This window comes from Malaclemys terrapin, chromosome 8 (genome assembly GCF_027887155.1).
Source record: "Malaclemys terrapin pileata isolate rMalTer1 chromosome 8, rMalTer1.hap1, whole genome shotgun sequence".
Classification (NCBI taxonomy): Eukaryota; Metazoa; Chordata; order Testudines; family Emydidae; genus Malaclemys; species Malaclemys terrapin.
The window spans coordinates 77,619,089-77,644,699 of NC_071512.1; the positions used below are offsets into that span (position 1 = coordinate 77,619,089).

The window sequence follows — 25,611 nt, forward strand, 5'->3', positions numbered from 1 at the left end:
TTTGTAAATATTATACATGGTTTAAAAGCAAGTGTGTTTAATGATTAATTTGCCCTGGCATTCATGGCCAGTACAGCTACTGGAAAAGTCTGCTAATGTGTCTGGGGATGGAGCGGAAATCCTCCAGGGGCATCTCCATAAAGCTCTCCTGGATGTACTCCCAAAGCCTTTGCAAAACGTTTCTGGGGAGGGCAGCCTTATTTCGTCCTCCATGGTAGGACAGTTTACCACGCCAGGCCAGTAGCACGTAGTCTGGAATCCTTGCATAACAAAGCATGGCAGCGTATGGTCCCGGTGTTTGCTGGCGTTCAAACAACATACGTTCTTTATCGCTCTGTGTTATCCTCAGGAGAGTGATATCATTCCTGGTCACCAGGTTGAAATAGGGTGATTTTATGAAGGGGACGTTCAGAGGTGCCCGTTCCTGCTGGGCTGTATGCCTGTGGCTGAACAGAAATGTTCCCCGCTGTTAGCCACGCGGTGGGGGGAGGGGTGAAGCGATCATCCCAGAGAATTGGGGGTGTATGTGTGTGTGGGGGAAAGGGTTAGTTGTGTTTGGGCTGCACGTTAACCTGAAAACCGCAGCCCCTCCCCCTTTTAAATAGCCAACCCAACAGCTGCTTGGTATGGGAAATGAGGGTGCTGCTGTTTGAAACCATTCCCACATGTTATGAAGGTTAAGGAAGACAAAAGACTGTGTCTTATCATGGCTGCTTGCAAGCCAAATTCTGTTGCCTGGCCCTGTGTGAAAGATCTCTCACACCAAACCGGCATACCCTCGATAAGAGGCAAAATGCGACCTTGTACCGAAAGCACCTGTGCTATGTAATGTTAAGAGCAAGGTTAACTGTGAACAACTGTTTGTTGTTGTTTGAAATGTCTTTTTAACTACCACTCTCCCTTTTTTCCCTCCACCAACTGCAAATGTTTCAACGCTCACGCTATCTTCTCCTTCCCAGAGGCTAGCGAAGATTAGAAGGCGAAAAAAAACGCACTCACAATGAAATGTTCTCTGAGCTTATGCAGTCCTCCCATACTGAAAGAGCCCAGCAGAATGCGTGGAGGCAGACAATGTCAGAGTCCAGGAAAGCAAAATATGAACGTGAGGACAGGTGGCGGGCTGAAGATGATAGGTGGCGTCAGCTTGGTGACAGAAGGCAAGAGGCAATGCTGAGGCTACTGGAGGAACAAACGAATATGCTCCGGCATATGGTTGAGGTTCAGGAAAGGCAGATTTAGCACAGACTGCCACTACAGCCCCTGTGTAACCAACTGCCCTCCTCCCCAAGTTCCATAACCTCCTCACCCAGATGCCCAAGAACGCGGTGGGGGGGTCTCTGGGCACCCAGCCACTCCACCCCACAGGACTGCCCAAGCAACAGAAAGCTGGCATTCAATACGTTTTAAAGTGCAGTGTGGCCTTGTCCTTCCCTCCTCCCCCACCCCTTCCATGCTACTTTGGCAGTTATCCCCCTATTTGTGTGATGAATTAATAAAGAATGCATGAATGTGAAGCAGCAATGACTTTATTGCCTCTGCAAGTGGTGATCGAAGGGGGGAGGGGAGGGTGGTTAGCTTACAGGGAAGTAGAGTGAACCAAGGTTTGGGGGGAGGGGTTTCATCAAGGAGAAACAAACAGAACTTTCACACCGTAGCCTGGCCAGTCATGAAACTGGTTTTCAAAGCTTCTCTGATACGCACTGTGCCCTCCTATACTCTAACTGCCCTGGTGTCTGGCTGCGCGTAATCGGCTGCCAGGCGATTTGCCTCAATCTCCTACCCCGCCATAAACCTCTCCCCCCTTACTCTCACCGATATTGTGGAGCGCACAGCAAGCGGTAATAACAATGGGAATATTGGTTTCGCTGAGGTCTATCCGAGTCAGTAAACTGCACCAGTGCACTTTTAAATGTCCAAATGCACATTCTACCACCATTCTGCACTTGCGCGGCCTATAGTTGAATAGCTCCTGACTACTGTCCAGTGTGCCTGTGTACGGCTTCATGAGCCATGGCATTAAGGGGTAGGCTGGGTCCCCAAGGATAACTATAGGCATTTCAACGTTCTCAACGGTTATTTTCTGGTCTGGGAAGAAAGTCCCTTGCTGCAGCTTTTGAAACAGACCAGAGTTCCTGAAGATGCGAGTGTCATGTACCTTTCCCGGACATCCAACACTGATGTTGGTGAAACGTCCCTTGTGATCCACCAGTGCTTGCAGCGCCATTGAAAAGTACCCGTTCTGGTTTATGTACTCGCTGGCTTGGTGCTATGGTGCCAAGATAGGGATATGGTTCCGTCTATCGCCCCGCCACAGTTAGGGAATCCCATTGCAGCAAAGCCATCCACTATGACCTGCACATTTCCCAAAGTCACTACCCTTGATATCAGCAGCTCTTTGATTGTGTTGGCTACTTGGGTCACAGCAGCCCCCACAGTAGATTTGCCCACTCCAAATTGATGCCCGAGTGGCCGGTAGCTGTCTGGCGTTGCAAACTTCCACAGGGCTATTGCCACTCGCTTGTGAACTATGAGGGCTTCTCTCATCTTGGTATTCTTGTGCTTCAAGGCAGGGGAAAGCAAGTCACAAAGTTCCATGAAAGTGCCCTTATGCATACGAAAGCTTTGCAGCCACTGGGAATCGTCCCAGACATGCAACACTATGCTGTCCCACCAGTCTGCTTGTTTCCCGGGCCCAGAATCAGCGTTCCACAGCATGAACCTGCCCCATTTACACCATGATGTCCACATTGCTGGGGCCCGTACTTTGAGAGAAGTCTGTGTCCATGTCTTCATCGCTCTCGTCACCGTGCTGCCATCGCCTCCTCACCTGGTCTTGCTTTTGCAGGTTCTGGTTCCGCATATACTGCAGAATAATGCACGTGGTGTTTACAGTGCTCATAATTGTGGCGGTGATCTGAGCGGGCTCCATGCTTGCCGTGCTATGGCGTCTGCGCTGAAAAAAAGGCGCGAAACGATTGTCTGCTATTACTCTGACGGAGGGAGGGGCAACTGACAACATGGCTTACAGGGTTGTCACACAGAATGGCCCCCTCAAGGATTGAACTCAAAACCCTGGGTTTAGCAGGCCAATACTCAAACCACTGAGCTATCCCTCCCCCCACTATTCACGGAGGGAGGGAACAAATGAATACAAAACAAATCTGGTCTCTCTATTGTTTTGATCCACTCCATCTCTCTTAGATGGAGTGGCTGATCCACATTAAGCCCCCAGTTTGAACTAAGATACGCAACTTCAGCTACGTGAATAACGTAGCTGAAGTTGAAGTATCTTAGTTCGAACTTAAAGGTACTTACCGCAGGTCCACACGTGGCAGGCAGGCTCCCCCCTCGACTCCGCCTACTCCTCTTGCGGAGCAGGATTACCGGTGTCAACGGCGAGCACCTCCAGGATCGATTTATTGCGTCTAGATAAGACGCGATAAATCAATCCCAGAAGATTGATAGCTTGCCGCCGAACCAGCGGGTAAGTATAGACGTACCCTTATACATCTTAGGCTGGCAGCAGACGGTGCAGTACGACTGCTAGCCATCGTCGTCTCCCATTTATGTCCAGGCGCCCCCGACCGACCTCACCGAGGTCGGTTAAAAGAGCACCCAGGAGACAATGATGACGGCTACCAGTCGTAATGCACCATCTGCTGCCAAAAGGCAATGAGCTGCTGCTATGTAGCAATGCAGTACCACGTCTGGCAGCACTCAGGAGATGTACGGTGAGCTGAGCAGGCTCCATGCTTGCCGTGGTAACCCAGGAAAAAAGGCGAGATACGATTTTTTGCCATTGCTTTCACGGGGGGGCTGACAACATTTACCCAGAACCACCCGCGACAATGTTTTTGCCCCATCAGGCATTGGGAGCTCAACCCAGAATTCCAATAGGCGGCAGAGTCTACGGGAACTGTGGGTTAGCTACCCACAGTGCAATGCTCCAAAAGTCGACGCTAGCCTCGGTACTATGGACGCACTCCGCCGACTTAATGGTCTTAAGTGGGGACATACACAATTGACTGTATAAAATCGACTTCTTTAAATTTGACCTAATTTCGTAGTGTAGACATACCCATAGATTCTAAGGCCAGAAGGGACTATTGTGACAGTCTAGACTGACCTCCAGTATAGCATAGGCCATAGAATTTACCCAAAATAATTTCTAGTGCATATATTTTAGAAAAATACCAATCTATATTTAAAAATTGTCAGTGATGGAGAATCTACCATGAGCCCATGTAAATTGTTCAAATGATAAATGACTCTCATTAATGTATACCTTATTTCCCATTTGAATTTGTTTACAGCCAGTGGAACTTCTGTTGCAATGTCTTTCTCCTCCATTCTGTGGGACCCTGCAGAGGGGTCTCTTCAGTGTCATCTAGTGAGGGAAAAGGGTGGGAACTTAAGTATGAGGTGGTTGGGCCATGTGTTGCATTGTTTGCCTCTCAACAGTCCTGCAGTGATTAGAATACAGCTTTCAATACAGCTCTGTTTGCTGTATTGGAACAGGACACAGCTGGTGTGATTATTTTGGGAGGATGGACAAGATAACTAATCTTTTCCCCTTTCATTTTTCTATGTGCTAAGTGTCCCTTTTGCTACTTAGGTTATTCAGCAATGTAAAATATACTTGTGTAATTCTTCTTTAAGAAATACCTCTGTTTTGCTAGATATGATACAAAAAGATAGATATAATTTAAAATAGATGACATTTCTATAAGATATTTCTATTAAAATATTTTTTTTCTCTCAGTAGATAATTAAAAGTCTGGAAGACTTGATTTCAAAGCATATACCACTGATTTCAAAGGAAGTACATCTACATGAAGAACTACAAAAGGAGTTGATTTGAGAAGTCCCAGTGTTGCAAAAATGACTTCAAGTTGTGTGATTCCAGTGTTTGCTTTGATGATTTTGTGTTTAGCAGCTGCAGGTAGGTGGCATTATGTAAATTATGTGTTCATTGTGTGCATTTGGAATTATTGATCAAAAATAGATGTTCGTGCTAGAAGAATTTAGGTCAGGTAAGACTTGTGTAGAATCTAATTGCAGATATGAAGCAATAATGTATGATTGTGATAGTACTTTCTGGTATGAGTGTTTGATGAGAAATAACTCTGCTTCTATAGCGGAGCCCTCTTACTTATGGTTGCTGTTAGAATCTTTAAATTATTTTTAAATAATTAATATTCACTGGCATTCATTCTGTTAGAAATCCTAAATAGATAAAATTTATAAGATGCCTTACTGATTTATTATGTCAGTGGCAATATTTATGGTAATCCCTATGACCAAGACTTGAAAACATTGTCTTGTCCAGGACCAGTCTAGTAGGAATCTGTGTGGGTGAGTGCCATCAACTCCTGCAGAATCTAAGCTTTCATTTAAAAAATAATTAAGTTTCTGGTCTTCTGGGTTTTGAAGAAATCCTTCCAAATGTGGAATAATTGTAAATGGTGCATCGATGTCTTCCTAAGTCTGCAGAGAGACAGCTCCAGTGCTGCTGCCACTGTTAGTGTGTGTGTCTTCATTGGTAGGTAACCTGGTTGATTGGCACCTGGGTCTGAGCAACCAGGTTAGCCTAGTGCAGTTGCAAGCATCCCCCCAGCAAAGCTCTACCTATATTACTCTGTCCTCACTGTTTCTGCACTTGCCCGTGTGTGTTTGGGGGCACATCCCATGGTCCTGTACTGTGATGATCTAGGTTTCTTTTCCAGTCAGTTGTGTCAATTGTAGGAGAACTGGTCATTGGGGGAATTATGAACTATCAACACTTGTCTGTCTTTGGTTTTTTGCCTGTGTCCCGACTGCAAAATTTGCTGGTTCCAGACTGAGTTGAAACAGGCTCTAATTGACCCCCCTCATCCGTTTAAACTAGCCCTGGCTTAAAGCACCTCCTAATCTGGTTAGAGGTTTTTCTGTGGGGATGGTTGGGAGAGGTTGGATTAAAACCCAGTGAAGACATACCTTTATGAGAAGTGTGGGTATGGCAGCTGTGCTCTCAGCGTGTCCATCTTTGCAGGTATCCCAGCATGAGAGGGCAGACGGTCAGTCACCTAGTACATGTATGGCAGGATTCTGCCAAAACGACCTTGTCACCCGAGCAGAGTGCTCTGGAGGAAGGGTGTTCTTGCCACTTGAAAAGAAGATTTGGTGTAAAAACTGAGAATGAATTAATCTGTTGGTGGGATGGGGAAGGTTGGGGCCGATAAGCCAGTCAGGGCTTTGGTTAGGTTTGGAGTTGGCAGGCTCCCTAGGCTAGAATTTTGGGTTGGAGCCAGTAAGTATCCCCAAGCTGGGGTTAGGGCTAGGACCAGTAAGGATCTTTGAGACTGTGTCTTTGTATGTTTTTACAATGCCTAGTAAATGGGGCCGCGGTTCTGGTTGAGATGTGTAGGCTCTCATAATACAAGTGAATTACAACATGAGGTGTGTGTGTGTGCATCTAATATTAATTGGGGGTGAAGAGTTCAGTCATTTGGGAGTTCTTGGGCCTGAAGATCCTGTGGGAGTGAGTATCTGACCAGCTCAAGACTGAGTAGGAGGGGCAAAGCTCAGGCACTAGTATATTTTCTGTCTGGGGAGTAAGGTTTAATCCTTGGGCTATTAGGTCCTGGGTAAATTTTTCAAGTCCTTTCTATAGGGTTGCTGGGGTTACATATGGACTTAATGTTTGCAGGATTAGGGCCTGTACTGTTTATCTTAAAGGATGGTTGTAAAAACTTTTAATGGTGACTATCGTATTAAAGTTAGCATGAGTTATATAGACAAGGGAGATACATTCCCATTTATAGGAATTGGATCTGCTCCATCTTTTGTCACATGTAAATACTTTTAAACTAGTTTGTTATAACATCTCCTAAATGAAGCAATAAAAAGATCTGAAGGTTCAAGTCTCTATATAAACACACACACACACACACACACACACACACACTTTCTGTGATACTCTGAAAAGTCCACTAAATTTAGGTATGTTTGTTAAAGTTGTCTCCCCTTAGTGAGGCGCCCTTCGCTTTGTGTTCTCCTAGTGTGCAAGAATATTGTCCAAAACTGTTCACTGGGGAGTGGCAAACAGAGATGCAGCCAGTCAAAATGAGGTAGTGGGGAGACTGGACAGATGACTTGTTTAAATTTGGGATGTCCTCATTGTGGAAAAGATTACCTACTTTGGAAGAGACATGTCTAAGCAATCAAGTACATTGCCATTTGGCTTCCTTTCATCAATTACCCAGAAAATAATGCTGTTTCAAGAATGCCCTCAGACCTTGAGGGACTTCATCCAGGGCTGACCTACACTGTAAGCATCCAGTCAGTACTAGTAACTCTGATTATTTAATAGTACTTGCTGTTAAGGTTCTGCAATGAGCTTATTGTGTTGTAAGTAATCTTACCCAATATGGGATGTGTCTGTGAGCATGTCTGCATGTGGAGATGAGGATATGAGTGCCGGTGTGGGATGGGAAAAGGATAACTGCTTTGTAGAGGAAATCATAACTGCTCTAAAAAGAAAGAAACCTACTTTTAAAAAAAAGTGTCAGTATGTAAATCTGACTTGATTTTTATTTCTTATTAATCGTATTGGCAGTTCCTTTTTATGTCTTCTGGTGAAGAGGCAATTTACTAATCCAAGCATAAGCTACACCTTAACACTGATATTAACGAAGAGCACTACATCAAATATAGTGATATCACACTCAGTATCATTATTAAAAAGTCATTCACGCCTCATGGGAGCCTTGGAGTATCTGTCCAACTTGAAACTTCTTTGTCGATTTATTTTTTCTCTTGTTTCTCTTTGCGGAAGATATTTTCATGAAAACAACATTGCTGTTGCTGGTCGCTCAGAGCTTGATGCTTCCCTTCACTTGCACTGCCAGAAGGGAGCAAAAGTGGGTGAATCTGGAGTGGGAGGGTAGGTGGGCTAGAAATGGTTTTGTGGGATCTGTTTCCCTCTATCAAGTTGTCCTGCAGTGGCTCAAGAGCATGAATACCAACCTCAGGGCAGACTGAGAAGCAGGGCACAAACACCAAATTGGCTGTAAGGTCTATACTTAAATTTCACCAACCAGTTATCAAGTGTAAACTCCTCAGGCACTAACAGCCTAGCCATGGAGTTGCAGGTACTCTGATCTACCTTTCAGCAAGGCAAGCTTGCCTTTGTTGTAGATAGTCCCTTACACCAAAAATCACCACCATATTCAGGTTACTCCCAGTCTCAAAGGATAGTCACTTTCCCCAGGTCTGTTGCACCTTAGATCTCACGCCAAAAACAATGCTTGTACCCAGTCCTTTAATAAACTATCTAAAGATTTATTCACTAGGAAAAGGAAATAAGAGTTATTTACGAGGTTAAAGCAGGTAAACACACTCAAATGAGTTACCTTTTGAAACATAAGACTAATAGAAACTTCTATAATAAGCAAGCTCCATATGTCCCTTCGGGCTAACCCAGGCTGAACACTGGGGAGGTCTTACTTACGCCTAGAAAACCTTACCCTCCAGAGTCCAAACAGCATAGAGATAGTTTCTCCTTGTCAGGGATTTTTATTCCCTTTCCCCCTTCTCTGAACTACCAGCTCAGCTGGTGGGAGAAATACATTTACACATCTATCTATGGGACTGGAGGAGAGTAATCAACAGTCTTTTTGTCCTTTTAAATGAACTATTATGGAACATCAGGTCTTGGTGGGCCTTCTCTGCAGGGTATGCCAGCATTTCACACTAATTAATGTCTCTCTCCTATCTGCTGATTTCCATAACTGCAGAGGCTTACGATGCAAATGGTCATATATTATGTTGCAGTATGGGATACAGAGGTTATAAGTGAGATTAGGTATGCAGCAACTCGCAAGCATTCCATAAAGTCTAAACACATTCTTAGAACGGTAATACCTATTTTAACAATATTAACACACAGGTGAGACAGACTGTTCCAATTATGTATTTGTCAGTTTTCAGTTGAGGCATGGTGACCATGGCATATGCTGACACCCTCCTGTGGCTTTTTTTGCCTTAGTCATTCATCTGTCTATGCCAAGATAACTTCCAAACCAACTAATTTTCATGTCCCTTACAGAGGAGTTGATTCCAGGTTAGAAATGAGACCCACGAACAGATGCTCTTATGAAACAAAGATAATGTTTTCAGTCAAATATCCCTTAGAATAATTAAAATTAAGGGAAAAGACCTATAGAAGTAGACTATATTTTAAAATAGAGCTTTCTAAGAGGTTTTCCATGGAGCAGCACTGAGCTTTTAGAGCTATTATACCAAATAATAATTGTGGTGTGTTTTTTTTTTTTTTTTTTTTTTAAACCAAGATATAGTATTATGGTGCTAGTTGGAAAAAATCTGTAGGCAAGACTGAGAGAGGTTTTCCATAGGTATGTGCCCAAAGGAACAACATGGCAGAGAAGCATAATTTATCTCCGCTATGAGAGTATCAGTGGCATAGGCTGGCTCTTGAAATCAGTAGGAGTTCTATACTGAGAGAGTTTTCAGGCTTGGGTCCTTTATGTTCAATTTTTCCTGATAGCAGAAATATAAATAAGAAATGTTGGTAAAAATATTTCCCTTTGTCCCTGTGGTGAAGGATAAGTGAGGCACCACCTCCCTAAGGAGATATCTGGTACACACTGAATTTTTTCCCCAGCTAGAGTTTCTCTGCCCCTTTAATGTTTTTAAATGGTAAAGTTGCATAGAAGAGGACACCTCTTTATGAAGCCCAGGAGGCCTACATTGACTTCTGTGCTGCTGACACACCTGCTGATGCTGACCTGTTCTCTTATTTTCAGTAATGTTGCATTTTGGATATAGGTAAAATGGGGCACTTCTAGACTGACTGACTCTGCTCTTTCTGCTTAAATGACTACAGATTTTTTCTATTCTTGCCCTGAAGGGTACCAGTGTTAATTGTGCCTCATATGCCATGCATGTTAATAACAAAAAAAGAAAAATGAGAAGGCTGTCATGATGTGCAGGAAAATTAATTCAGATCTAAGCTACAAAACTGCATATGTTCCACGTGTTGATTTTCTAGCTTATAGATAGTTATATAAATTTTGCAAATACTGCATTGGAATTGATCCATGTAATAGCCAAGAGGGAATATATCCATTTCTGGATCCCTTTTTACTACCCAGATTTGTCTGTGGATGCTTGCCAAAATTGCACCTTACTTCATTTGCAAACAAATTTCTTTTAATCTTTTGTTTATGGTCTTTGACTTTTAGGTAAAAGTCCTGGGAGGAGAATCTGGATTTCTATTTAAAAAAAAAAAAAATCACCATGGAAAATCCTGGGGTCCTTTGTTGAAGGCAGAGTAGTGAGTTGCTGCCAAACTACCTGGCTGTCTAAAATAATTTTGCCTTTGAAGTGAGGATAAACAAAGATCTAGCAGCCTGGAATGGATTGTAGGAACTCCACATAAATAATTAGAAATGCAAACAACACAATCTTGGATAACCTCATAAGCAAGTTTGGCTCTATAGCCTTTAGAAGTACAGCTATTCACACTGAGTTATCAGTGTGATTGGTTTCAGTCTTTGATTTAAACCACATTTCTTTTACTATCTGGCAAATATTTGTTAGTTGAGCACATTGTGTACATGGTGATGAAATGACTTAACAGAGGTGAACAGAAAAGAATAGATGCTGCAAAGCCTGAGGGCCAAATCGTCCACTAAGGGGGTTATTTATGTGAGGAGACAGAAAACCTTTTTTTTAGTTTTTATGACCCGTTCATAAGCCGACCCTATAATTCAGGGGTCAGCAAATTTTGGCTCCCGGGCCATCAGGATAAGCTGCTGGCGGGCCGAGATGGTTTGTTTACCTCGAGCGTCCGCAGGCACGGAGGTAAACCTAAGTAAATAAAGTGTCCCAGCGTGCCAGCTGCTTACCTGACGGGCTGGGACCACAACTGGTGGGGAAATTTTTTGGGGGGAGAAGCTGGGAGTCAGGGGAGTAACCCCTGTGACCACCCCCCCACATGACCTCACCCCTAGCCTGGGACCCCCACACTCTCCCCTTCCCATCTTATCTGGGGAGGGCCAGGGGAGGATGTCTCTGGTCTGGCTGGAGCTGCTCCGGTAGGCTGGGCAGCGCGGCCGCAGCCTGCTCCTGAAGGCCAGACCAGGCAGCGCGGCTGCAGCGTGCTCTGGCGCCCAGGCGGCGCGGCCACAGCCTGCTCTGGGGAGTGGAGCTGAGTGGCACGGCTGCAGCCTGCCAGCCCCAGAGCTGCAGCTGCTTCAGAGACTGGGGGAAGAGCAGTGTGGCCAGAAGCGGAGAGACTCTGGCCCTGCCTCATCCCTTTTGGCTCTGCTGGCTGTGCTGCCTCTCCTTGCTCCCTCTGTTGGGGGGAGGGGCTGTGTCCCACCTCTCCCTCTCTATACCCGTTCATAAGCCGATCCCCTTCTCTGGTGCTTCCCTTTTTTACTAACATATTCGGCTTATGAATGAGTATTTGAGTAATTTTGTATCATCTGCAAATTTTACCACCTCACTGTGTACCCCTTTTTCTAGACCATATGTTGAGTAGGACTGGTCCCAGTATAGACCCCTGAGGGACACCACTATTTACCTCTCTCCATTCTCACCTTTTATTCCAACCCTTTTGTTTCCTGTCTTTTAACTTAAGTGCCTGGCAATGCTTTCAGGATCATCTAAGGATGCTTAATTTACTTTAATGATAAGCCTTTTGTTATCTTAATCACCCTGCCTCTGTTTATAAACAAACTCCCTGGCACAAAGGCTGTGCTTCTCCCAGCTTCTGAACTCATCACATATCACCCTCAAGCCATGCAGTTAAGAGCTCCGTCTGGGGCAAGGGTGAGTAGGCCTCCCCTATGGAACTTGGGGCGGGGAGACTAGAGCCTTCCCCTGCCCTCCCCCCAAATGGCGCCTCTGCCCTTTTTCCAGATCATTTATGAATATGTTGAATAGGACTGGTCCCAGTACAGACCCCTGGGAGACACCACTATTTACCTCTCTCCATTCTGAAAATTGGCCATTTATTTCTAACCTTTGTTTCCCATCTTTTAACCATTATTGATCCATGAGATGACCTTCCCTCTTATCCCATGACAGCTTACTTTGCTTAAAAGTCTTTGGTGAGGAACCTTGTCAAAGGCTTTCTGAAAATCTAAGTATGCTATATTCACTGGATCCCCCTTGTCCACATGCTTGTTGACTCCCTCAAAGAATTCTAGTAGATTGGTGAGGCATGATTTCCCTTTACAAAAATATGTGGACTCTTCTTCAACAAATTATGTTCATCTATGTGTCTGACAATTCTGTTCTGAACTAATGGTTTCACGAATTTCAGCACTGAAGGTTTTGCTCACCTGTTTCTGTATATTTTAGTTTTCTACTCTGGTCTTCTAGACTCACTATTTTGGCACTGCCCAACTCTTTTCTTTGCACAACTTACTTGACAGAGTCAAGTCCTACGTCACTGAAGTCACTCAGAAGCAGTATTCAGCTTTCCACAAATGGTGCGAAGATTTCATCACTTGAATGATAGGGGAAGGGAACATGGTTACCCATTTTAGAGGAAAGAAAATTTAGCAAAAGGAGCTAAAATTGTTCAGACAGCAGATCCATTTTCCCTTCATCAGCAAGGCTACGATATTGCAAACTGCTCCCTTCAGGCAGTCTCTTGCAATGATGGAACTGTGTGTAAGATCGGGGCCGTAAGTGCAGATTCAATGAAACACTGACACGTGTTTTAAGTGCTTTGCTGAACTGGAGACTTTGAATAAATGTGAAAATCTGGCACTTTAATTAAAGCTGACTATAGTGGAGTTCTTCTCACCTACACCAAGCAGATCATCTGAATACTTCCATGCAAACAAGGCTCTTTCATACCTAAGTGGAATGACTGCCTTTTGTTTCTATAACTTAACTTTTTTTTTTTTTTTTTTAAATATATGGCTAGGTTGTTGCCTTATTGCTCAGCCCCCAACAAGGAGGACCAGTAGATTACTTTTCATTTGTTCCCTGTTCTTTGACCTGTCCAGGTTGGGTGTCCCTACTAGGAGTTAAAGCTCCTGCTAGCATAGCTCTCAGAGTATGTCTACACTGTGTATTTAACTCATGGTTACCTAATCCCTTTAGCTAGCTTGGTTTAAAATAGTGGTGAGAACACAACAATTTAGCTTTTAGCTCAGGCTAGAAGTTTGAGTTTTAACCACTGGGGAGTCTGAGTGTGAACTTGAGCTGCTAATCCAACTTAAAAGCTAAATTGCCATGTCTTCACTGCTATTTTAACCCAAATTAGCTAACATGGGTTAGGTAATCCAAGCTAAGAACTTATTATTTTTTTTTTCCCAGTATAGACCTACCTTCAGGGTTACTGGAACACACATGCCTTTCCACTGCCTCAAGGTGCAATCCCTAGGGAAGGGAACAGAGCCTGCAATACTTTAATTGTACAGTCCCACCTAACAGTATCTCCCACTACTTCTAGAGCGAAAAGCTCAGGATTATAAAATTTTCTACATTTCTAAAAATTGGGGTCTTTAATTGTATATTACAGTAAAGTGACATTTGGCCTTATCTTTGTCAGGAAATAGATTATCTTAAATTCTGTAATACATTTTTTAACAAGCCCAAAATACTATGTAACCATTTCATAAATAGTATGTGAAAAATCATCTGTATACTATTTGCAAGATGGCAGTGAGATGTTGTCCTTTCTTGTAGCTCCATTTTTTTTCTTCTCCCTGTGTAGGCCCTGATTTAGTGAAAGTTCTTTTTCCTTTCCCTTCCTCATCTGTCCTTTTCTTCATCTCTCCTTCAAGTTTAAGAAATAAGTGGTGAAAAGAGAAATTAAGATGAAGAATATCAAAGACCATACTTAAATAAATATCAGCATTCTTCTCTTGCCTCGGCTCAAACAGAGGCCCTAAGCAGTTGCCTTAATCCAGAAGTGTGCAAAGGGAGCCCATATGTGTTTTGGGACATAACTTTTAAATTAATCTCTCTTCATACCTTCTGATGGTTTCCTCAGTTGCCTTACTTGCTCCATCCTAGGAACATCTTGAACCTGAATACCTCATCATAATTAGAGAACCATAATTTTATTCCACGTTCATGGCAGTATGCAGAAAAGAATGAATACCGGGGAGAATGACATTCCCTGTTCTCTTGGGTTATTTTCTGTATTGTGAAATCTAGTATAAATTCTTCCAGTAGAACTTCTTGAGTCTGTTCAGTAGGTCTATCTCTATGGATCTTCTGGATAGTCCTGTTTGTTTCTCTTAATGTGACCACTTAAAGATAGTCCCCATGACATGATATGCCCAAATAACTGACAGCCTGTAGAGCTCTGAATACTGTGTAGAGAATACACATGCTTGTCAAACAGTATAGAATGTCTGGAGGAGAAATTAAGCAACACATACAGTAATACCAAAAAGAAATTGGAATATGGTCATAAATGTCTCAATGAGAAATGGAGCATCTGCTGTTGGAAAAACAATCACTACCATGATGTTCTCATTAAAATTATTGGGATCCCACAGTTCTTGTCTTTTCCACTGGAATAATATTTGCATGTGCCAACATTGTGCCAGATATATGTCTTATACTGACTTTTTGCTGTCTAGAATCTTCTTTTGTTAATGACAGAATAAATGGAATTTTAAATTCCTCAGTCCATATATCCTAGCACAGATGAATTTTGAGGGAAAATGTATTTTAGTACAAAAATTGTATCCTTCAGTTTTCTGCGGTTGGAAGGCATTAGGCCAAATTCTTCCTTGGTGTAGGTTCATTTGAAGTCAATGGAATTTAATTGGGGATGGGATGAATTTGATCCAAATTGACAATCGCCAAGGTTGCATATAATTGCATGAAAGATAGTTGATTTAAGAGTCTTGTACCTGTTACAATTTATGGAACATGGAGCTATTGTTTCATTATCTGGCAGCTGCTGCATTGTGGGACTTAAGAGGCAGTTGTTAAAAAGGGGATTTTACCTGGCAGGGTAAATGGTAAACTGAGAATATATTTCCATCTCTTTTAATTATGAGAAAGTAGTACACAGGAGTCACAAATGAAGAAATTCAAGCTTATGCAGCAGAAAGTTTTGTAGAGTTTGCCCTTTTTCCTCTTCAAGAAACCTTACTTTCCTTTTTTGAAAAAAATGTGCTGTTGAGAACCAAAAGAGTGAAAATTTTATTGTGGTTCTTTTCTCCACTTTTCGCCTTCCTCCAGGCAGAATATTCATTGTGATCCACTACATCCTAAACATTTGCCTGGTACTTATGCAGCTGTAAAAGCCTTTTATTATTATTTATTGGGGAGCAAATCCAGCTTTAGTCTGCATTTATTGATCCTTCCACCTCAGCCTGATTTATGAAAACATGTTTCAACCTTGAAATCCTTTTCAAGCTACATAGACTTGTGCCTGTGTGTTATGTTAGAATTTTGCTCATTCACAAAGTGGTGTACCCATTTTACTAGGACAGCGGCTCTCAACCATTCCAGACTACTGGACCCTTTTCAGGAGACTGATTTCTCTTCCCAAGTTATGACTCACTGAAAAACAACTTGCTTACAAAATCAGACCTAGCAATATAAAGGTGTCACAGCACACTAGTACTGAAAAATTGCTTGCTTTCTCATTTTTTACTATATAATTATAAAATGAATCGGAATATAAATATTGTACTTACACTTCAGTGTATAGTATATAGAGCAGTATAAACAAATCACTGTCTATATGAAATTTTAGTTTGTAATGACTTCGCTAGCACTTTTTACGTAGCCTGTTATAAAACTAGGCAAATACCTTTGAGTGATATACCCCCGGCGGACCTCTGTGTACCCCTAGTTGAGAACCACTGCACTAGGGCATATGAAATCATCCGAGATGGGTATAGGTAGCAGCTTGCATCATGCAGCAGTGCCCTTTTTTCAAAACTTGTGTCAAAGTGGAAATGCAGAGGTCAGCGAAGAAGAAAAAAGAGGCAAAAAAGGCTGAAGTGCTTACATTTTCTTCTTTCCATATTTGGTTTACTCTGGAGAATTCCCTGAAAAGTGAGAACTTTCCACAATAGAGGGCACAATATTTTTGTTGAGGGGGTTGAGCTGTAAAAGGGGCATATTAGCCTGCCTACCTCCTTTACAGGGATATGGGAGGACTAATTTAATGTCCGTGAAGTGCTTGTGTAACGCCGACAGACCCGGTCGTCAGCAGGCGGGATCGAACCTGGGATCTCTGGAGCTTAGTGTATGAGCCTCTACAGCATGAGTCTGGCTTTTAGCTCATTTTATCTCTCTCTAAGTGGTCTCGGTGCCACTAGATGGGACAGAACACCACACTCAGAAGGTGTGTGGGTTACACTTGGATCAAATTAGGTGTTAAGTGCTGCTGCTGTTTTATTAATAATCTCCTAATTCTTCAGACTTCCCCATTTTTTTTAAGGTATGAAAATGGCAAAGGGTATAATGAAAATGCTACCAGACTTCTTGTTGCTGTCCTCTAATTTTTTAGTCAAAGTTAATTGTTTGTTTATGCATATGTATGCAGGAGTGTAGGAATTCTCTGTGCTTTCAGGTAGGGAAAGAGCAGCAGGCTGAGGTTTTGGAAATGGGGAAATTGTGAATTATTTATGATGCCCTGAAAAGTTTTTGTTTAAAGTCCCATCCATAATTTAAACATATCAATTTTAGGAAGAGCCATACTAAAACTAACAGCAAAAGTGGTATGGGATAGAGCTTCTGATTCACTACAGGCAAAAAAAAATTTCAGGTGAAACGACAGGCTTGATACGTTGTGACTCATTCCTAACAGATCACTTAGGATGACCCTGCACCTGTGCATGTGGCCTGCACAAGATCTCATGCACTGCTTGAGTTACATGGTAAGGACTTTTAAGTGAGGCTTTAGTTGTCTGGGCTGTCTGCACTGGGGCAAACTTGACCTTTAGAGAGAATGAGGCAGTTCAAAGATTCATTAACTTCACACTTTCTAAAAAGCTTATCCTGGGTGCCAGTTTTCCTCAGTTTAAAAGTACATTTAATTAGGCTCTGAAATGTTGTACTGAAACAGTCTGGCAGAGTTTCATTGTATAGTATTAATGAATTCAAAGCAGTAATTTATTAATCGTTTTAGGGTATATTTTACCATTGAAGCTCAATCTGAAAAACTGATGCCTGTTTGAGAAAATTGGCAAGAAAACTGTTCAGAGATTAGGTTGGACATTACCCGTCTCAATTGCTTTTTGGATCTTGGCCAGTAATAGTTGTTTTTCTTGCTGAAATAGTGCTCATGGCCATATTGTTCCCTGCATTTCCCTTCATTTCTACAGGCACTAATGTTTGATCTCTCTGATACCAGATATCTTCACAGCTGGAAGTAGGAGGGCTAAAATATGCATTGTCAGAGGGAATTTCTTTAACGTGTTTTCTTTTTTAAAAAAGAGAAGCAAAATCTCCTAAACTGCATTAATTAAATACTTCCTAAGTGTTTCTTGTTAGGAGGCCAGCTGGTTAACTTTAGCTGTAGCCTCTGCAATAGCAGTAGATTCACATTATTAATGCAAAAAGTTTAGTGTTATTGGAAATATTTTTTTGCTATTAATGACACCAAAAAATCCTGTTCTGTTTGTGTAATTTGATAAACTTTCTCTTCTGCCCTTTATATAAAATAAGCAAAACTAGATCTCTTAAACCAGTTTCGAGCCTAAGATACCACTGTGTATAATTTTCTAGCCCTATGTTATATTTACAGGATCTCTCAGCTGTACATCTGCAGCGAGCAGCATCTGTGTAAGTCAACACTTACGAATACCAGACCAATCCTTGACTTTAATTAGAATTCTTTTCTTCTGAATCACATCAATAAACTTTTCTCAGTGTTGAACCATTTATTAGCTTTGTTAAATCTTTCTGTACGTAGAGAAGGCATAACAGAACCAGCTATTTCTTCTGTTTTTCTTCACTTGAAATGCCTTAAACAAATGTTATACATAAAAACTGTGTGTGGTATTTGTTTGCAGAGGAAATATTTCCTCCCTGAGGAGTCCCGTTGTGCATGCTCGCTTGCTTCACTGGGTATATCTACACACAGATGATAAACCTGTGGTTGGGTCTGGTCAGCTGACTTGGGCTCATGGGGCTTGGACTCTGGGACTGAAAAATCACTGTATAGATGTTCAGGTCCAGTCTGGAACCTGAGCTCTGAGACCCTGCCAGGGTGGAGGATCCCAGTCTTGGGCTTCAACCCAAGCCCAAATGTCTACACAGTGATTTTTAGCCCAATGAGCCCAAGTCAGTTCATCTAGGCCAGTTGCAGGACCCTTATCCCTGCATAAACATATCCATTGTGTCCTGTTAGCTAGGGTTAGCCATGTTGACCCATAGAGCTGGTGTGATTGGCACAACTTTTACAAACCAGCTGGCTAGCTCTGGCGTTCTTGATTTGAAAACAGTTTTCCTTTGCCACTGTGGTCTAGTGAGCCACACCTGCTCACTAGACCACAGATGGGTGACCTTGGGCAAGTTACTTCATCTAACAGGTAGAGCCAGGAATAGAACCCAGGTCTTCCAAGTCCCAGTCCCAACTCCACTGCACCACACTGATTCCCTTGCCTGTCTACTCCCTAAAGGAATCGTATTGTACTTAGTAATGATTTTAGAAGACAAGTGTTCAAGTACCTGTTAAAAGAAGAACAGGAGTACTTGTGGCACCTTAGAGACTAACAAATTTATTAGAGCATAAGCTTTCGTGGACTACAGCCCACTTCTTCGGGTGCATGGGCTGTAGTCCACGAAAGCTTATGCTCTAATAAATTTGTTAGTCTCTAAGGTGCCACAAGTACTCCTGTTCTTCTTTTTGCGGATACAGACTAACATGGCTGCTACTCTGAATCAAGTACCTGTTGTGATCTTAAGAGATTCTTAACTTTTTCTTGAGCAAAGAAGTCAGAATTTCTTAGAGCTGGACTTGTTTTTCTAAATGGACAATCTGTGAGACTAGATGATCATTTATTACTTTATATTCTGGGGGATCTTCTGGGTATCCCTTTCTTTTCATTTCCCCAACTCCTTTCAGTGGTTTTGATTCCAGCAGTACTCTCTCCAGCTGGAAAGGGCTGACTGTGACTCCTTTGGGAACTTTTTCAGTGCTGGCCCATGCATTGGCACACATGAACTACATGAGAGGCTTTTTTCTTGAATAACATGAAGCACTCTTCCCTGAGGATTCAGTCTGCTTCTTCTGTAGTGCAGCCAGTACTTGCAAATAGGAATGAGTTCAAGATTTGATCTCTGATTTCCCCCAGAGTCAGCGTGTGATCACATGTTGCTATATCTTTAAAGACTTAGTGGTGGAAATTTTTTGGGGGGGATTTCAGATTAGTATAGCTCATTCCTGGGATTCCCCAAAGGAATTAGATTTTGGGATTTTTTGCTGAGTTGTTGACTACCTGATTGTCTTGATTTGGTAATTTCTTTTCCATATGTGTTCCCTCCCCCCACGCACCCAGTCCCGCTTTTCATTAGTTGTTCCATCCTTAACTTTTGTCACACGAGCCATAGCTAGTGCAAATTTAGCCAGTGAAGTAGTCAGTTAAGTGAGAGGTTGCTATCAGAGGGTCAAATTCTTCAAAGTGACCCAATAAACATAATCCATCTTTCCCAGAGATAAAGTGGATCACATCTGTGACACTCCTACTTTTTGCTATCTTATGGGGGATGTTGGGGCGTGGTGTTTCTCCTAGTTCTAATATTTTGTTGTAAATAATGTAAATGTTGATAGCCCAGGATGTTTCACCAAGAGAAGTCGGTTCATTAAAAGATATTACCTCACCCACTTTGTGTCTCTGATATCACAGGAATGTGTTAATATATCGTCTGAGTGATGTATTCCTAATGTGTATTTGATGCTTGTAATATTTCTAAGATACACATGTGCATTTAAATGGACATCAGATGGCTCGGACTTTAAAACAACCAGCCTCCTAATCTCCCAGATAATCTCAGGAACATTTAATCTCAACAATGTAGTTAAATTGTAGTCTCTTAATATAAACAAAATAAATGCATGCAATGGAAATGGGATTACCCAGTGTTTTATTTTTGGTGTCTGTTTGAATTTACAGTGAGTGAAAATTGCAGCTGGCTTTATTAATCATGTGGCTGCATTTTTAGTGACTGTCATGGGCAGTTATAAAGACAGTGGTTAGAGATACACTTGAAACTAACTTCTAATACATTTATCATAATTGGAACTTTGCTAGACTGAGAACAGGGAATTTGCTTTAGCTGGGAAAAAGTACATCCTTGCTTTAAACACAACCATTCTTGTAGCTGTGTTGGTCCCAGGACATGAGACACAAAGTAGGTGAGGAATTATCTCACCAAGTTGGCCCAATAAAAGGTATTGCCTCACCTACCTGGGAGCAACACAGCTACAAAATAATAATAATAATAATAATTAATAATAATCCCTACAAACAAACATGGCAGATAATTTGGTAGCCTGCCCTTTCCTAACCCAACAAGTATGGTTGTACTTAAAGCAAGGATTTATTTTTTTTCCAGCTAAACCAAATTTCCTGTTCTCAGTTTGATCATTAAGGAATCCTCCCTCCCCATTTTTTTTTCCTCCCTTGAAGTTGCATGTTGCTCCCACCATCCTTCCAGATGAAAATGTCCCTTTTTAGACTGTATCTGTGCCATTTCTTAATTACTGAGTAAAAGGTGGTTGTTAGGCAATGCCACACTCTCCCTCTCAAACTGGAAACAAGGATGTTTCTTTCCTAGAGCTCCCAGGCCATGCTGGCAAAGGAAATGAGAAACGGAGGCAATCAGAAGATTACTTCTGCAGTATATAATCTTTAATTTATCATGCATCTTGTGACATGCAAATAAAATACAGTGGCATTTTTGTTACAATGCAGTGGAGTCCTGATTTCATTGAAGTAAGTGGTGGTTTCACCATTGATTCTGTTGGGATCAGGAACAGGCTTGTGTCTGGCACCACACTAATACAAGGGTTTTTAGAGTTAGAATCTCCTTGTGATGGGGTATGCAAACCACGTACCAGGTGAGAATGGGCTAAAAAGCAGCTGAGGATTCAGCAGGCTGCATCCATGAGGCATACCAATCTTGGAGAAGGAGCCTTGAATGGGAGAAGCCCAGTTCAGAAGGACCCAGCCTTAGAGGAGTACAGCCCTCTTCCCACTAGGTCTTAGGTGGGAGACACCAGGAAGTGGAGACCAGCTTGCTGAGTCCCCTGAATCTGGTGTACAACTTGTAAGGCAACAATCATCCTGATGAAATATCAGCAGTGTTAAATTCCTGCAAAACTGGTTTTATGATGGGAACTGCCCCAGCTGAGTGCTGACTCAGTAATAATAGCTTGTACATGTATCTCTAATGTTTAGCAGGAGGTCATGTTACTCATATTGCTTAATGCTCTGTGTGTGCTTTTTATGCCCTTTGTGGGGGAAAGTGACAGCTTCAAAGTACATGGACAACCTTTTAGGCCTCAATTGTTTACAGTACTACAAGAGTAGGGAAAACCCATGCACTAATCTTGCTGTATGGAAGAAAATTTTGTTTTGTTAATAAGCCACCGCACACAACTGCAGTACCTTATCTAAACCCAGAGTTAAACCCACATTTGCACATGTATGAGAGAGACTGCAGCTGTGTGTAGATTTCTTTGTAAGCGAGAAATGCAAAACATAATTTGGCACAGCCTGACAACTCTCAGCATCTTTGCTAACACTTTGTACATGTTCAGAAAATGCACATGAGAATAATTTCAGTCACTGGTAATGTGAAAAATTTTAATCTTACTGTTACTGTACCAACAAATACTAAGGTAAACCGCTGTACCTGTGATTACTGGATACAATCTTTCAGAAGTTAGTTTAGTACAAAGTGTAAAATTGAAATCACACGAGCACATTCTTCATGCATTACACATGTGCAAACTCATTATTAATTTGCATGATGTGTATTACGGTAGCACCTTGCAGTCCTAGTCCGGGACCAGGATGCCATTATGCTAGGAAGTCAACAGGGTTGCTTGGGTTTAATCAAGGGCAGGGTGTGACTTGATTCGCACTGCTGCGTAGTGAAAGATCGTGGCTTGAGGACCACTGTAATCTTTCTTCTAATTCACTCTTTTATACGTGTGCACTGCCATGCCCCAACTAAGGCTCTAACTGTAAATGTGTGTCCAGGTAACAGGATCATCACCAGCTACTTCATACCAAACCACATTCTCTTTTTTTCAATCTGTGACAGCGTCAAAACCTCCAATCATAATGATTTGATGGAAGCAAACATAAAATCCGGGGTATTAAAAATAGGCTTCCACGACCTTCTTGCCTGCTCTACAGTCAACCCAGGGAGTGTGTATTTCAGTACAGATGCTCAGATGCAATACTCAAATAACTGTAAATGTGAGACTCTAACCATAAACACTGGAACCACTAAACGATTGTTTGGATTTCTTTAAATATAATTTGTTTTGTTTTAAGGCACCACAGGACTTTGGGCACCAAGCATTAAAAAAGAAGATGTCACCAAAACTAGGGTTACCATATTTTAATTTTTAAAAAGGAGGACACTCCATGGGCCCCGCCACCAGCCCCACCCCAACTCTGCCCCCTCCCCTGAACGCTCCACCCCCTGCTCCTCCCCCTCCCCTGCTTCCTGTGAATCAAATGTTCGCAGGAAGCCTGAAAAAGGGAGGCAGCAGGTAAGCGGGGGTGGGGTGCGGCGTGGCCCAGTCCAGCTCCCCTGTCCGAGCGGCTTCCTCTGGCGGCTGGCCGGCCCAGGCCAAGAGGCTCTGGCCCCGGCGTCTCCCGCCTGGCTCGGGCCCTGGGGCACCGGCCCCCGGCCACGTGCCCACGCCCCCGACCGAGCACCGCGCCGCTGGCCCCCGGCCCAGTACTGCGCCACCAGCCCCCGGCCGAGCACCGCGCTGGCCCCCGGCCAAGTGCCCGTGCCCCTGGCTCCGGCTGAGCACCGCACCAGCCCCCGGCCCGGCCGAGCACCGCCAGGCCCTCCCTCCCTATTTTCCCGGACATGTCCGGCTTTTTGGGATTTCCCCCCGGATGGGGATTTGAGGCCCAAAAAGCCGGACATGTCCAGGAAAATCCGGACGTATGGTAACCCTACCAAAACATACATTTTGGAGACCTTTTTAGTTCTAAATAATTCTAATCAAAGACAAGTGAGAATAAATACACTTTGCTCGCTAAAACAGCATAACGAGAAAGAGTTATTCTCTAATCAGTGCAGGAATAGACCTCCCGTTTTAACCAGGTCTTAGCAAAAGATGAACTTCTAATATACTGTTTGTGGACATTTGTGTTTTCAATTAAACTTTAATCAGTTTTATGTTTCCGTTAGGTGTTTATCCAAGTTGCAGTGATCATTGGGATACATTCTTTATAATACATGTATCTCTATTAGATGCATATGATTTAGATAATAAATTAACTCCCTTCCCTGCTTCCCCTTAATGAAGAAAATGGCATGACAGATTTTTCAAGGAGAAGGACCATTGTGCTTTCATAGGAAGACCACATCAGTTCTCCTTTTGTGGCTAATACTGATTTGGGAGTACAGCACACTGCTATCCTGGACTTGAATTGTTTTTAACTTCTTAGTATTGTGGAAAATGAGTTTAACAGTTCGCCACCAATGTGCACGCTCTCTTCTGTTACAGCTAACAAGAAACAGCTGGTCAATGCATTAACAAAATAGTCAGTTAACTCTTGCCGAGCTACATTTCTGGCTTCTTTAAATATCACTATCTCAGAACAATACAAGACAAATCCAGTAATATGGAAAACAGCATATAGTTAAAAGGGAGGGGGCACTTGGAAAGAAGGAAAGAAAGAAAACAGGAACAAAAAAATAATTTGTCCACTTTTTTGGGGGCAGGGGAGATGGGAGTTGCTGGTAACAGGGCACATGTTTGTCAGAGAATGAAGAAAAATACATGCTTAATGTTTAACAGAGAAATTCCTAAACAAAACATAGATCAGGGCAGATGGAAAGAGAGCACATCAATCAGTTTCTTCTTCCCTAGATGGTTTGCTTTCAGGATCGGTTTCTCTCTTCTTTTTTTTCCCCTTTGGTAACCTTAGGGCACAGCCCCAAACTGAAGTTTCATTTGCACATTTTGTGTAAACTGCATGGTTTACATTTGTCGTGGTTACCTTCAAAATATGAATAACTTCAATCTTAGAGAGAGCCTGCGTCTGATGAAGTGGGCATTCACCCACGAAAGCTTATGCTCCAATACTTCTGTTAGTCTTAAAAGTGCCACGGGACCCTCTGTTGCTTTTTACAGATTCAGACTAACACGGTTACCCCTCTCATACTTGAATCTTAGAGAAGTGACCTTATTCTGCCGTATTTTATAATAAATAGGTCTTCAAAGTAATGTTAGCTGTGACCGTTTCTCTACTGAGCACAAAAAATAAAAAAGGGCAAAAAGCAAGCAAGATTTGGATGTTTATGGCCAAATCCTCTTGCATGGGGTTGCCATCTGCATGAGGTATGAGTTATTCCTTATAAATTTGCATAAAAGATCCACTCCCAAATTCATTAGGACCATCCTTTCTCAATTTTCATTTAGTCCTTTCTCTGGAAAATCTCTATGAACTTCAGCAAGAGTCTTTCCTGATTAAGGACTAAGCTAGATTCACAAAAAGACTTGAGCATCCAACTGCCACTTTACGTGCCTAAATCCCAGAACTAGGCCCTGCTGGGATTCACAAAACCCCAGCTCAGCTGCCGCCTAGCCCTGTAGGTGCCTAAACTTTTTGCAGTAAATGCCTATTTTTCTGCCTCTGGGCATGCACATCACAGCCCCCTGCTTTTCATCTAGACACCTAAGTCCCTGAGTGATTCATGAACTGGGGCAAGACTGGTGTTCCTACACCTAACTACTCTGCGGGGCCCAATCTGGTATGCATGCTCTGACTTCACCTACTGGATCAGGCCCCAATAGGTGAGCTTACACAACACAGTGGGGTGGGGAAGGAGGATAAAGATTCCTTTCCTCCTAACTTCTAGCTTAGTGGTTAGTGTACTCACCTTGGCTGTGAGAGACTCCTAGTTCAAGTCCCTCCTCCACCTTTTGTGATGGTCTTGATACCTGTGTTCAGAAAATGAAAATTAATTTTCAATGAGCCACAGTGTCCACACACAGACCAAGCAATTTCATTTCCCACAGATAATTCAAATCATGGTAATATACTTGCAGTTCAACCAATCTAGGGTCCAGCAAACATGTGAACTGTATCGCAGCCAAATCCTGAAGTCAATACTTTATATCAGATGTATCTATGCTGAGCACCTTATTCATATAGACCCCATTTGTGCAGTAGGATCTTCATGGACACAAGAGTCTGGGCTAGTTGTTTCCATGTGGTATTTGGCCCATGGAATGCAAGATCTAAAAAATGCCATAACTTTATTGGCTGGGACCCAGACAAAGCCTTCGATGACGATTCATCTTACATTTCCTTAAACATACAGGTATCTGCAAACATTTATCAAAAATAATCAATTCATAGGTAGTTATCAAGACACAGAAGCAAAGCTGGATAGTAACTT

The 25,611-nt window shown here is 42.5% G+C and overlaps 1 protein-coding gene across 4 annotated transcripts in view; it reads left to right on the plus strand.

Moving 5' to 3' along the window:
* TGFBR3 (transforming growth factor beta receptor 3) overlaps positions 1 to 25,611 on the plus strand; it is a 174,333-nt gene that overhangs the window by 20,491 nt on the left and 128,231 nt on the right. For 3 of the 4 annotated variants that reach the window (XM_054036520.1, XM_054036519.1, XM_054036517.1), the window contains exon 2: positions 4,763 to 4,942. In XM_054036520.1, coding sequence (XP_053892495.1) covers positions 4,882 to 4,942 — 61 coding nt within the window. In that variant the 5' untranslated portion in view covers positions 4,763 to 4,881. The remainder of the gene's footprint in view (positions 1 to 4,762; positions 4,943 to 25,611) is intronic. The other variant, XM_054036518.1, reaches the window with a different exon arrangement.